The sequence below is a fragment of the Epithele typhae genome (genome assembly GCF_022376455.1).
Source record: "Epithele typhae strain CBS 203.58 chromosome Unknown BXZ73scaffold_69, whole genome shotgun sequence".
In the NCBI taxonomy this organism is placed as follows: Eukaryota; Fungi; Basidiomycota; class Agaricomycetes; order Polyporales; family Epitheliaceae; genus Epithele; species Epithele typhae.
Window position 1 is genome coordinate 102,252 of NW_025954260.1, and position 14,800 is coordinate 117,051.

The following is a 14,800-nucleotide window of genomic DNA, read 5'->3' on the forward strand; positions in this document are numbered from 1 at the left end:
GCAGCCGAGGACAGTGGGTCCGCGCTGAGTCCGAGGTTGGTCGCGGTCTCGCAGCCCGGCGCCGGCCACCTTGGACGTAGAGCGGCAGGGGAGGTGTGAGCGCGTTCGTGCATCTCGACCGTCACCTCGGAGAAGAAGCACGATGGGATCACAACCACCAGTGTCTTTCCTCAGCGTGATTGTGGACCGCCGAAGCCAGTCCGTTGTTCTGTCGAAGAAATCCATCAGTGCCGCCCGACGAGCTTGAGGAATAACGAACGCATACCTACAGGACTCAAATTGCCGATCTATCCGTGAGCACACACACACGCACACGCACAAGTCTAAAACCGCATATATGCACATGAGATTACAACAGGCGACATATCACACATCAAGAAGCCACAAAGCTAGGTACGGGACGGACGCGAGGGTAGTAAATACGGGCAGCGGGCAAACACAACACACACGAGCAGCATCATCCCCGTCCAACCCCCGACGTGCGAGTATGGTGCGGGAAACGCGGGCGTGACGGAGCGAGAAGCGCCAGACGCAGGAGCGGGAAAGGGGAAAGCGATGACAAAGTGAAGTATTGTACACACATACACAACACGGCCCTGAACGCAAAAAAGCAGCAGCATATATCCAGAAGGGGGAGTACGTAGGGAAGTGAGGATTGAGGGGAGCGCGGTGGGATCTGGGAAGGGTCCGGGGAAAGAATCGACGACACAGGCACGGGACGTTACGCGAGTCCGTAGCTTTTTGGCCAGCAATGGCATCCTGTCGTTCTACAATGCCGAGAGGTCACCCGTGGTGCGGCCCCAGACGCCCACTGCACCGGGGGAACGGTGGTGGAAGAGCGGCGGGGGCGGAGCACCGACGGGTGTGCCGCAAGAGTAGTGCAGGTGTGATCAGAGACATCATTGGTGGCCAAGATGCGTAACAGACATGTAAGGCGGCGGGGTGCCGGGACGTGAAGCATGGAGACACGGGACACAGATAGGACGATTTTGACGTAGGGAGGGACGCGCAAGGCGGGCGCGCTTGAAAGAGATCTGATGGAGAGCGAGAGCGACGTGAGGAATTCTTGATGGAGACGACGTGGACGGCGAGGTGGACGACGACCACACGGGGCTGGCGCCGAAGTGGGAGGGGGCGGAGGCGCGTCGACGGTCGGGCCAATAAACCTCAAGCTCACATGGCAGCCATGAGAGGGCGCGGTTCCGGCCCGTTGAACGCGGGCCCGGGCGTGATAGTTTCCGCGCTAGCGAATGTCGGAGGGGGAGGGGGCGCCGAGCTCGTGGCCGTCTGCATCTGCACCTGGGCCCGCACCTCGGGGGCCTTGTCGCTCGCGTTGGCGTCCGCGGTCGCAGGAGCGCCAGGCGGGGGCAGAGGTGCTTCTTCGCCTGGAGGGGGTGGGGCATCCTTGGTCTTCTTCGCCGTCCTGCTTGCGGCGTCCTCGCCAGCGCCGCTCTTGCCCCTTGCGCGCTTTTGCTCTTTCCGCCTTCCACGGCGGATGCGGAGTCTGGCTTGGAGGTAGATGCAGGGGTAGAGACGCTAGGCGAGGCGGCCATGGGGCGGGGACCAGGGGAGGGTAGCCCATAGGTGGGGCGCCAGGGTACGCGCCATACGGGTGAGGGTACATGGCATGGTATGGCGAGTAGAATGGATGGGGCATCGCGGGCGGCGCGCCGTTGGGCGCGCCCTCAGCGTGGGGTTGGCCGTCGGCGGGGGCCGGAACGTAGCTCATTGGAGGGTAGACGTACGGGAAGGGGTAGCCCTCCGAGGCATGGGATAGCCGGATGGAGGCGGAGGTACGGGGGCTGGGCCTCGGCGGGCTCGCCGTTGGTGAAGCCTTCGACAACGTCAATGCACGTCATATGGGGAAGGTTAACCGGGGTTACAGACCTGGGGACCCGTCACCGCTAGATGCTCTGTTCTTGCGCTTGTAAGGGCCGCGCTTGATACCCTTCTTGCGCTCCTTGCGAGTTCCGTCCACGCAAGTCTCCGCAAGCCCATACTTGACGCATCGCTCGCACGGCCGAGCCTCGTCACAGCGCTTGCACGCGCCCGCACAATTAGTGCACTGGGAAAACAAAAGAAGGACGATCAGCTCGAGGTACGAGGTGGGCGATAGAAGCACGAGAAGGACACGCGGAGTGCCATGCACACCACCGGGATATGCTCGTAGTGACAGAGGGACCGGAAAAGATAGTGGGGATCGTGCCTGTGCTGTCATGGGGTCTCCAAGAGGAAGCTAAAGCCCCTCATATGCGCCCAACATGCGAATGCCGTCCCTGTATGCGGTATCTCCGAGCCGTACGGCTCTCACCAGCCTCGACCCTTGCTCAGGGTCAATGAGGCGGAGACGGTCCGAGGGCGCTGCTCGCGGGCTTTGGCCGAAAGCCCGGTCGCGCATGTGCCGAGAGGTCCACGATAGCCCTCGCGGTCACATCCAACTGGCTCCGGGATTTGGAGAGGCGATCGCGCACGCGAGAAACACCGGTGCTACGCGCGGTGGGGGCGCGGATATGGGGTTTGGTGACACAGGGAGAATTACTCACCGCCATTTTCACTTGTTTGCGCTTCGACTTCGGAGGAGGCTGCTGGGGTGGCAGACTGGCAGCGAACGGATAGCCTGATCTCAGCGGAGATGCGACGCGGGAATCATGGTCAGGAACGCATGTTCGCGTTGGGGGAAGACAGGGTGCGTACCTGGGGCGGGTTGGGGCATGGGATATGCATAGACCATTCCGGGAGGCGGAGGCGGCATTGCCATGAAGTACGGGGCCATGGGCGGGGGAGCGCCGCCATTGGGAGGATTGGGGTCGTGGTGAGCGGGATCTGGAGGAACGGGGTAGGCGTAGAAAGATGGATACGACCCAGGAGGCGGGTAATGGCCGGCGTACGACGGGGGATAGTGGGCGACTAGGGGAGGCGGTTGTGGCGCTTCTTGGGGGCTCGATGAGGCCGAGGACGATGCCTTGGACTGGTCGGCCGACATGCTATGTTATTGGGTTAGGTGAAGGGATGATGGGGAGGGGTGATGTTGTAGCGATGAGGAGGCTCTGGGCGGCGACGGATGAGCTGGCAGGAGCGAAGACGGCAGTCAGTCATGGTTGGGCACAGAAGGAGGCGAGGGCGATGAACTGGACGGTGTGGAGAGGACGAGCAGCGAGGACGGGTGGGACGGGCCTGGGCGGAGCAGCCGGGGAGGAGGCAGCGTATCTCACTCCGACTCAAATCGCCCCTTCCGAATCGTCGCCGCCAGAACACCCCGCCGTCCGCATCTTGTCCCATACGTCCACTCTGTGCCCAAATGCGCCCTGGCTCGCGATGGAGAACACAGTCGCCCCGCGCTGCCGTCCAGAGGTATAAAGAGGGGAGCACTCACCTGCAGGTCGTTGGCACGGACGTCGGGGTGAGGAGGGATGTCAGGGGAGTTCGAAGGGAGCGCACGTGGGAGTTTACAAAGCGAACGCCGCTCGCCCGGCCGGCGCCTGTGATTTGTCGCCCTTTCTAGCGCTCCGCCGTCAGACACATCCAGTGTATCCGGCCTGTCTCTCCTCTTCCCCGGTCAGATCGAAGGTAAACCGGCCCTCGCGTAGCAGCACAGACACACTCACCGGTACTACAGATGCCCGCGCAGATCCCAGAGTCCAGACGGCGGCCCAGTCGTGTCGAGTCGGAGCCCAGAGAGCGCAGCCCAGAGCTGCAGTCGGAGTTCCGAGCCAAGGGCAAACCGTCCGCGCTCTCCCCGCGCTGCACATCCCTCTTCTGCAGCTCCGCTCGAAACTGCCGGCTTGCAAGCTTCCATATCTCTCGCAGGCTGTCAGATCCATCGCCCACCGTGGGCAACGCCCATCCATCGGGGCTACGGCCTGCCTGGTCGCAATGCCCCTCATGCCGATCTCCCTTCTCACGCACCCGTCGAGGCCCGCCTGGTGCTGCAGCCCAATTAATTTCCTCCAAGCCCGAGGACGACAGCGCATCGAGGCGCGCCCTGAGTCCCCTTGGAGATGACTGCGTTGTCGTGTGTCCCACGAGTTCACGGCCGGGAAGCCCCCTCCCGGCGGCACGCTTCTCGTTTTGCGCCGGAAAAACTGCGCGCTTCCGCGCATCCCCCGCGCACGCACGGGACATTAGCTAACTTCCAACCCTCCAGGATGTATACACATGATGTCATGTGTCGATGACGCAAATCCTCTATCGTCCAACACGGGGTGAGCACTGGTGAGCACCGTTCACTTCCTATCTCTGTCGGGCGAACCGCTCATTCTATTGACGTACAGACTCTGCCAGATCCATGCATCTGTCGACGTGACACGCCGTCGTTCACTCGAGCGGTGCGGCTGCAAATGGATTCCCTTCCTGTCCCGCTCGGACTTGGGCTGTACCGGCATCCGGCAACTGTACTAGTGCCCGGTGGATAGAAGCAAATACTCCGTTGACTCTCCCACGTCGCTTTCTCCGCAGCAATCACCTCTTCAGCCTTGCGCATCAACTGCCCCTTCCGTGCATCTGCCATAGCGCAACGCTGGCATGAAATACATCATCTGCACCCGTTCTTCTCCCAACATAGCGCTGCGCTTCATCTCCCGCGACGCGACGTTCCGTGCGGGTGACGGACTTCTGCTAACCATCCTCCTCCCCCGAATCCACTCCTGAACAGGAACAGGAAGCGTCACTGCAAAACGCGATTCGCGGTCAGCAAAGGCGGAACTCCGGAAGCGCGGGACAGCAGCGCATACCCGGCTCCTCGCTCGGATCGCTCCGGCACACCATCATCACCCACGGCTCCCCCGCAGCCACCATCCGCCGCACCCGCCCCTCGCTCAGCCGGAACACCACCTGGTCGTCGACCTGCACGTAGTCCTGCGCGGTGAGCACGAAGAGCGCCCCGGGCGCCGGCGCGCCCGCCCCGCCCTCGAACACGCGCCGGAGGAACCGGGGGCGCCGACCGCGTCCCCCCTGACGACGTCCGTGCGGAAGAAGACGAGCTGCGCGCACTGGTGGTCCCCGCTGAGCAACGCGCGGTGCCTTGGTGGAGGCGGAAGGCCAGCTCGGGGTCGACGGTGGGCCAGACTTCCCACGCGACGATGTCGGCGGCGTCGGGCGGTCGGGTTTCGCCCGGGAAGAGGATCGGGAAGGGGATAGAGGAGCGCGCGGTCGCGAGCACCGATTCGAGCTCGACGAGCCACGGGTCGGTGCGCACGCGCCTCAGGGGCACGCGCCGGAGCCGCTCGGAGACGGGGATGGGGAGCTCGCCGTCGTAGTGGGTGATGTCGGTGACCATCGAGCCGCTGAGTATGTGCGAGAAGAAGTCGGAGAGCCAGTGCGCGGGGTATCCGACGCGGTGGAGGTGCACGAGGAGGTCGACGAAGGCGACTAGGCTGTGCGGATAGTAGACCAGGTACGGGGGAGGTTTCGAGAGACCCGGGAGCAGTGTGCAGAAGAGGACACGGGTGAGCCAGGTAGTGAGTTCGGTGCGTGTAGCCAGCTCGGACATCGGCCGCGGGATGGGCTTCGGCGCGTATGTCTGAACTCCCAACGGATTTAACTCGAGCACCTCGCACGCTAAGTAGCGAGGGACCTCGTCCGGCAGGAGAAGGGTGTATCTAGGAGCAGTACCGTTGTCAATCGCGCGGTGTACTCAAGTGGAAAGGCAGACACATACGTATGTAAGAGCTCTGCGCCGTCGGACCACAGTCCTCGGTTCAGCAAGCAATTGCAGGAGGCCCCCGCTTGCGGGATGTCTTGGAGATTCGGGGTGACAAACATGATCGTGTTCAGCGGTCCATGCGTATAATCTCTGAAGCAATATCAGTGGAAATCAAGCTTTGGGAAAGAGTAGTTCTCACTGCACGTTGCTTAACCACATTCTGCTGTACCGTTTGGGGAAATGTTCAGGTCGCGGGGGAGCGCGCCAGCCTGCATCTTGAACATCTCCTCAGAAAGGTCGCCTAAGACGATCTCAAGTGTGATCTTTGAAGACAGAGTACGCAAAGCATCTGCCACCTGCCCGAATAACAAGGCGCATGCTCCTGTGACGAGGTTCAGTTGTCCATCCTCGACACTGAAGCGCCGTTGGCCTGTGTATTGACTACTGCAAATGAAGTCCTTGAGCTGTTCGATGTGGTTGAACATGTCCTGTTCGACTTCAGGATAATCGCAATGGCCGCTCCTGGAGTACTTCAAATCCTGTAGGAGGGATAATAGACTGAGCACATGATTGAAGTCGAACAAAGGCATGCACCCTCATACCATCATCGTCATGTTTGGCTTCCACTCCGTTTGAATGTGAGTCACAATCTGAGTGCAATGTCGGAGAATGATTCAACGATATTAAAAATAATCACACCTCGGCCCTGATGGAAGAAGACATGGAGCGGCTACCACCAGGCTGGGAAACCTCCCTTAATCCTTCCTCAAAGCCAGGGTGCCGCCCGAGCAACTCTTGCGGCGGTATGTACACCTTCGCCTCGGCGTACCATGCCATACATAGCAGTACATGATATGCATAAAACCCTGTTAGAGTGCCCCGGGTTTATGCATGCAGTATATTATGCATGAACAAATATATGCATATAATCCCTTCATGCATACATTTATTCTGGAGTTAATGCCTGACAGCAAAACAGCACAGCTAGGGAATTGAACCCAGGACCTCACCAAAGCCAAATGTTGTGACCTCATTGACCACTACACCAAACTGCCATGTCTTGCCTCTCACACTCATATATTATATCCACTCTTTTCTACCACACACAATCATAGGTGGCCTACCTCGCTAGTTCAACAGTGCCTCTATGCATACAACCTGTCTATGCATACATCCTGTTTATGCATTAACCTGTTTATGCATAAAACAGGTTTATGCATAAGATTGGTTTATGCATAAGATGTGTTTATGCATACAATGTGCTTATGCATAAAATGGGTTTATGCATACAATGAATTTATGCATATGATGAGTGTTGCGGTCGCACAGGCGAGGTCAAGTGGGTGTGGATGAGGGTAGGTGCATGCACGCGGGAGAGGGGTCAATTAGGCAGGTACAGATGTTGTAGATGGGTAAGGATGGTAGTGTAGAGCTGCGAGTGTCCTCGTTGGCTTGCAGAGCGGGAGAGGAGAAAGAGTGGTGTTGGAGTGTGTCGTCTTGAGTTGTGTGGTTGCCGAAAGTAGAGTGGTAGTGACAAGCGTGAAGTGAGAAATAAGAAGTGAGACAAAGCGTTGTCGTGAGTGGGCGGCTATCGGCTAAGTCGTTGGGTGGCAGCGAACGGGCGGGCAACAGGCGGACGGGCGGACGGGCGGACAGGCGGACAGGCGGACGGGCGAATGGCGAATGGGCGAACGGGCGAGCGATGAGTGAGAGTCGGGGGGAGGAAACTGGATTCAATGGCCCGCAGGCATGTACATATATAAGAGGACCAGTGGGGCTCCTCGTCACAGAGAATGCGAATAGGGGGCGAGAGAAGCTAGGACTAGACGTTCGAGAAAGAGTCCGTGGCCAAAGCCCCGTCTGCGTACCCTCCTTGCCTGTCTCTCCACCAATGGTTCCAGCATTGTTTGATGCGTGTTGAGGGATATCTCGGGCGGAGCCAGAGTGGTGCGGCGCGACTATTTACAGAGCACAGGCTGCCCCCGTTCAGCCACGGTCGCTCGCACTCGCTCCGGCCCGGCCCTACCATCCCAACAGTGTTCGAATGGGCTTGCCGCAGCTTCGAGATGGCGTGTCAGGTACGACAGACGCTACAGTAGATACAAGGCATGTGAGTCTGAGGCCGTACGAGTGAACAGGTGAGGATAGAAAGGTATATGACGTATGGATGTATGGTGACTTGAGTGCAGATTGCCGCGCTTCATGTGCGAGTTGTATGTGAGATGGTCTGTGAACGGTTAGGACAACGGGAAACCCGACATGTGGGGGGAACGAAAGATCTCGACCCCGAGATCCGGAAGCGCAGAAGGGACCAAGTTGAACCAACTACACCCAGGGCACGCACCCCGCCTGCACCCGCAACAGCTCGTCAATATTCGTCAACATGGTGATGGCCGAGAGCGTGCCGGGGTCGAGAACATTGAAGGAATAGTCGAGCATGGAGCCAGCGCTGGGCGTTGGGCTTGGGTACATGGCACCAGCGAGGTTTGGGAGCATACAGATGCAGCATGCACCAAGGGTGATGGGGTTGTCGAGGTTGTGAGGACACATGTTGAGCACGATGTGGTGGATGTTGATGTCAGGATACGGCAGGTGCACGAGTGGGACGGTTGCGAGGCGAAGCGGGTCGTAGTCGGCGTTGCAGCGCCCGGGTGTTGCCCATTGAAGAGCCACGTGGCGCAAACGTGGCAGAGGCGCAAGGGTAGATTGGTAGCCGGACCTAAAGAAGAACAACTTCAAGCAGGACACGGGTGCGGACGCGCACATCAGTGGCCCATAGAGCTCGCGCAGGCGGTAGGATCCGCTCAGGAGATGCTCCTCAACGACATATGGTCCAGCCCAGCGCAGAGCGGATTTCACCGCGACTTGTGTATTGAGCGACGACTCATGCAGAAGGACCCACTCACCTGGTTGGAAGCCGTTGGCGCGGATATGTGTAGCGTGCTTCTCGTTCCATGCGTCAACAGTGGCACGTCGCGTGCGGGTCAGAGTGTCGACAGCATTCCCAATCGCAGACTCATTCCGAGACAGTTGGAGGAGACGCGTCGCGAGTAGGGTGGTGTGATCAGTAGCCGACACCCAGTCCAAGACTTCCCAAGCACGGTCAGCAAGGTCGAATGGGAAGAGGCACTCTTGCCCGTAGACGAGGTAGTAGGGGGTGTAGCCTGTAGCACTGGAGACGGTGGCACGGACGGCGAGAAGGGCGGCGTGGAGGAAAGATTTCTAGTGCTTGGTGTTGGTGTACGACAGCTCGCAGGCATGAAAGATCGCCTTCTTGAGGGTCCCTCCAGATCATTCGGCGATGACGACAACATTATACTTGTCTAGGAGCAGCGCCGTAGCACCCTTGAACTCCGCGCCACCATCACAGACGACTGTGATGGCGCTACCGAATCGCGTGATGACGTGCTCATAGAGAAAGTGGGCCCATGCTTTTGCGGAGTTGGTCTTGGAAGCAACAGCTTCTTCCCATTTGCTCGTAGCGTCAACAGCATGGAAGAGGTATCGGTGAGAACCTGGCATGAAGATAGTGTCAATGTGGAAACGGCGAAGGGCGCACGGAGAGATGGTGACAGTGTTCAAGGGAGCGTGTGGCCTGTGTACAGAGCGGTATTGACAGGTGTTGCAAGAGCGCACGAACCAGATGACATTGTCGTACATCTTCGGCCAGTAGTAACGGTCTTGAAGTGCACGGAGTGCGGGCAGCGCCCCGCGGTGACCACAGTCATTGTGGGCAGAGGCGATGCGACGGATACGATTAGCCGGGTCTGTGAGGACCAGGACCGCAGTCTTGTCAGGTCGTAAGTGGTAGATGTGGGAGTTGGAGACCACAAAGCGCGCGCCCATCCTAGTGACAGTGCGAAGCAGCGTAGGGTCTTGCGGTGGAACGCCGGACATCCGGAAGCGCATGAATGCCTCCCAAGGGGGCTCGTCTGGGACGCAGTGGTCCACGCGAGGCTCAGCAGCAGGGCGGAGAGGTTCGATTGGATAGACCCCAACCACAGGCGACGCGTCGCGGCCAAGCCTGGGACCAAGGTACATGTTCCACGACTGGGATGACATAATTGGAGAAGTACTCACGACTGAACGTACCACGCTTGGCATCCATGAAGGCCAATGCCGTGTGCCGTATGGAGATGACATGGACAAGGAGGTCGAGTTCGCGGTTGTTGAGGAAGCCTTCAGGGACCTTCTCTAGGATGAGGTTGAGGCGGTCATCCATCAGTTGGTCGCATGGTGTGAAGTCGGATCTAGGTGCCGGTTCCTAGGGCAGCGGGGGCAGATCGATGTCAGGGAGAGGCTTGAAAACTTGCAAGGACATGTCGGGCATTGAGGCTGGAACTGGGTGGACCTTACGGGAGACTGGCTTGTAGTGTTGGCCAGGGAAGACGAAAGTTTCGAGGGCTGTGTGAGAAAGAGTGTGGTGTACATATGGTGAGCAGAGTGGAGTGGAAGGAACAGGCGAAGCGAACTCGGCCTGGCGCAGCAGGACCCAGGTAGTCAAAGGAACTGGGAGGAGCGAACGAGCGAGCATACTCGACTTCACTGGCGTCGTGAGTGTAGTCGGGATGCCCTAGGCGGACATTCAGGGTGTGCCCAAAACAGGGAGGAGGATGCGGACGGGCGCAATGCTTGTCTACATCCTCTGTCAAAAACCTGGCGTGTTGACCTCCGATGCAACCGAGAACGTTAGCACGAGGCGATCCACATTGTGTGGATGATCCTCATCGCACAGCGTAATTGTCATCGCCACACCTCTTACCGGATTACTGGACAGGTACACCGTCAGCGTCATCTTGCCTGAACGCGTGTGCTTGATCGTACCTGCAAAGTAAGATAGCCATGGTTGGCCCAGAATGCCATCGTACGGTGAGCGGTTAGTGGGGCTGACGAAGAAATGATGGTCGAAGTTATGCCCCACCTGTGGTTACCACTTTGTTAACAATATTCCCCAGGTTTGTTAAAAGCCCCGCCAGACGTTACAACGCATGCCCAGGCTTGTTAACAACCCCGTAAGCCACTAATAGCACTATTTACGTAGTGCTACGCAGCATTCAGGTGGATATATTGGGCTGGAATGAGTGGTCAATAGGTGGCTATGGATGGCTGTATATAGAGAAATGCATTTGGGTGGTTACGGGCTGCCCAAATAGGGGGAAATAGCTGGTATTTGCCCATAAATGGCCAGCTTGGGGTGCAGCACTGGGTGGGAAAACCATCAGGCACTAGTCATAAATCAACAGGGGTATCAAACAGCTTTCCAAAGAACCTAAGATTATGTTGATCAGAGCAGTATTGATGGAGATATGGGTGTACCCCCATTTTGGCCGATGGGGGCCACGGCTAGAATCAGAAATTGTGGATGGAATATCCTGGTTCTTGTTGCATTTCGTGTGGATTGCCGTCTACTGAGTGGGATTGAAATCCGATAGGAGAAACACCTACTTGTTACAGAATAGATTGCTGATTATGCTTCAGCCACAGCACTTTTGATGCCTCAATAGCTACCCCCCATACTCTCCGATAAGCATTCGACTTTTTGCATTCTCTTCTGCTAGCATATGGAAAAGGGCTCCAGATGTTATTTTGATCTGAAGATCCCTCAGACTGTCCCTGCGCAGCAGTGTACATTGACACTCTACCACTTCACCCTTCCATACCCACTTCATATATTCATCTGGTTCTTTTTGCACTATTTGAGCATTCACCCCATCTCCAGGATGTTGCACTCAAAAGTGTTATCAGTGCTTCTTTGGCCCTTATCAATTCTTATCTCTCTGGAACATACTACCCCGATCTGCTCGCAAATCATGTTTCGATAATCATGCACTAGACAGATCTGGAAAAGGCCAAGGTGCACCTATCCAACGCAACAAGAATCATGAAAATTGGTGGAGAACTGTCGTACCTGACACGCCATCTCGAAGCTGCGGCAAGCCCATTCGAACACTGTTGGGATGGTAGGGCCGGGCCGGAGCGAGTGCGAGCGACCGTGGCTGAACGGGGGCAGCCTGTGCTCTGTAAATAGTCGCGCCGCACCACTCTGGCTCCGCCCGAGATATCCCTCAACACGCATCAAACAATGCTGGAACCATTGGTGGAGAGACAGGCAAGGAGGGTACGCAGACGGGGCTTTGGCCACGGACTCTTTCTCGAACGTCTAGTCCTAGCTTCTCTCGCCCCCTATTCGCATTCTCTGTGACGAGGAGCCCCACTGGTCCTCTTATATATGTACATGCCTGCGGGCCATTGAATCCAGTTTCCTCCCCCCGACTCTCACTCATCGCTCGCCCGTTCGCCCATTCGCCCATTCGCCCGTCCGCCTGTCCGCCTGTCCGCCCGTCCGCCCGTCCGCCTGTTGCCCGCCCGTTCGCTGCCACCCAACGACTTAGCCGATAGCCGCCCACTCACGACAACGCTTTGTCTCACTTCTTATTTCTCACTTCACGCTTGTCACTACCACTCTACTTTCGGCAACCACACAACTCAAGACGACACACTCCAACACCACTCTTTCTCCTCTCCCGCTCTGCAAGCCAACGAGGACACTCGCAGCTCTACACTACCATCCTTACCCATCTACAACATCTGTACCTGCCTAATTGACCCCTCTCCCGCGTGCATGCACCTACCCTCATCCACACCCACTTGACCTCGCCTGTGCGACCGCAACACTCATCATATGCATAAATTCATTGTATGCATAAACCCATTTTATGCATAAGCACATTGTATGCATAAACACATCTTATGCATAAACCAATCTTATGCATAAACCTGTTTTATGCATAAACAGGTTAATGCATAAACAGGATGTATGCATAGACAGGTTGTATGCATAGAGGCACTGTTGAACTAGCGAGGTAGGCCACCTATGATTGTGTGTGGTAGAAAAGAGTGGATATAATATATGAGTGTGAGAGGCAAGACATGGCAGTTTGGTGTAGTGGTCAATGAGGTCACAACATTTGGCTTTGGTGAGGTCCTGGGTTCAATTCCCTAGCTGTGCTGTTTTGCTGTCAGGCATTAACTCCAGAATAAATGTATGCATGAAGGGATTATATGCATATATTTGTTCATGCATAATATACTGCATGCATAAACCTGGGGCACTCTCACAGGGATTTATGCATAACCTGTACTGAGGCGGCTCTACCATGCATGTTCGAGTGGAACAAGTTCCGGCGTCCTCTCCTTAAGTGCTTTGTCCACCATTTTATCGACCACGTTGTTCCATAACACGCGTGCGTGTGCGATTGGTTGTCCCGAACTCCCGAATGGCGTGGCCATGAGCTCTTCATCCGAGATGGCCAGATAGTGCTGCTTCAGGCGCTCGCGTCGTGTCGATATCTTCTCCTGCGTGTCGTTCGCGTCGTCTGCATGCGTTGCTAGAGATCCGACTTGTTGAAACAAGCGTCCTTGCAGAGTCATATGCGCATGTCTATCGAGGAGCTCCTTTGTCGACTTCTGTTCGTTTATCCAAAACTTAAGAACCTGTAACACCGCACCGATCGCTTCAGGTGCGACATGGAGCCACGTAGGGAGATCCGGGGGCGTGGCGGAAAGGCGCTTCTCCAAGTCCTTCCAGAGGACTTGCATTCTGTATGAAAGCGTGAGTGGCAAATACCTGCACTCGAACGGTACTACTAGCGTACCTGTCATAGCAGTATGACGGCATAACCACACCACAAAACGTGTACATCAGCGTCGCGTTTATCTCCGCACGTGCAGTTGCGCTCATGCTTCGGGTAAGTTGGTCTATGAGAAGAAGAATGGAGATATCGCGAGCCAACATGCCGCCGTGAATGTCGAGAAGAGTAAAGTGGGCGTGGAACTTCTTCCGCTTCTTCTTGTCAAGCTCTCTATACGCAACGTGCAGACCGCAAAGGGTGCTGAGGACGTGTCGACCTATACGAGGACACGTGTTTATAAGCTCGGAGCGTAACCGTTCGGACAGTGCAGAGACTGACCGTCTCCAACGCCCCCGAAAAGGAACGCAATTTCAGACAGCTGCCCGAGAGACAGTTGATCCAATTTGAATGGAGATTGAGGCGCAAAAGGGCCCCAGCCATCAACGAGGTCAATGAGGGCGTCATGGCCGATCTAAGAGACTCGGTTTCAATTTTTGTTGCTCGCATTACGTGGCCAAATGACGACACACCGGGTAAAATCCACTTTGTATCGTTCTGATTCATTTGAATGTGGTCAGCCCCTACAATGTGAACTCAGTTAACGAAGTATGGATCGCCTACAGTGCTTTACGGAACATAGGCCAACGTGTCAGTGCAGACCGAGATGACTTGTCCATGCGCAAAGTCGCCGTCCTCGTCTCGTCCCACTGGTCCCACGCGCGCACCATCTCCTCGTTGGAAGATACATCAGAGGCGTTACGGACTTGAACAATGTCGTCGCTGAGCTCTTGCAGCGTTTCCTGCGGGAGGGTTCCGGGGCCCACATAGCAGGATAACGCCCTGGCAAGTCGGCAAGAGAGTCTCGCGCAGAAAGTAGGAGTTGTTCCAGAACGTTTCCCAGCAGGCCCCAAGCATGTAGTATGGCTTCGACACAAGCCTTGTATTCGCCCATTTCAAACAACGCCGCGCTGCGATTAGAGGGATAGACAGGATCATCCGGATCTGCCCTCGAGGCCTCGAAAGCCACGTTTCAGCGGGCGTGAAGTGACAACCATAAGCAGCACAAGCATGCGTACCTGATCGTTGATGTGCATCCACCGCCGCTGGTACGTGCACGCGTCCGTCAGACGCCCGCGCGAGCCCCGCGCCCTCGCGCACTGTACATCCTCGTCCCGCGCATCCTCGTCCCTCATCCCTACGGTACGCCACACCGACCCTCGCGATCGCTCCGCTTCATAGTTAGCTACACACCCACACACGTTTCTTCCCCTTTTCGTCCCCCCGTATCCCTCATTACACGGCCGCCATGGTCAGCCACACTCGTTACCCCGTTCCGCCACTTGTTTCCCTTATTTCCGGACATCTTCAGCTGCTCGCCATGACACTCAGACTCGTAGATATGTTTGGGTGTTCGTTTCGGTCGTAGTCACGCTCTCGCGCAGGCCGCATTCGCATGTATTTAGACTCGACTCGCGCTGCATGTTATCCAGTTCATTTTCCCTCGCATCTACGTGCGTGTGCTGTGTGC

At 56.9% G+C, this 14,800-nt stretch overlaps 2 protein-coding genes across 2 annotated transcripts; both read right to left on the reverse strand.

Annotated features, from left to right (window-relative positions):
- Positions 1-1,173: 1,173 nt before the first annotated feature.
- On the reverse strand, positions 1,174-2,983 carry BXZ73DRAFT_92422 (uncharacterized protein; the record flags this gene model as incomplete). Its single annotated transcript, XM_048026358.1, has 6 exons — positions 1,174-1,504; positions 1,536-1,724; positions 1,746-1,817; positions 1,884-2,065; positions 2,544-2,617; positions 2,695-2,983. The coding sequence occupies 6 exons, from the start codon at positions 2,981-2,983 to the stop codon at positions 1,174-1,176; spliced, it is 1,137 nt and encodes a 378-aa protein (XP_047873481.1).
- Positions 2,984-12,793: 9,810 nt separating this feature from the next.
- BXZ73DRAFT_80940 (uncharacterized protein) lies at positions 12,794-14,465 on the reverse strand (the record flags this gene model as incomplete). The annotated part of the gene is made up of 6 exons (XM_048023387.1): positions 12,794-13,241; positions 13,297-13,549; positions 13,612-13,744; positions 13,803-13,827; positions 13,933-14,072; positions 14,349-14,465. 6 exons carry the CDS (start codon positions 14,463-14,465, stop codon positions 12,794-12,796), a joined length of 1,116 nt encoding a protein of 371 aa, XP_047873482.1.
- Between the last annotated feature and the right edge of the window lie 335 nt (positions 14,466-14,800).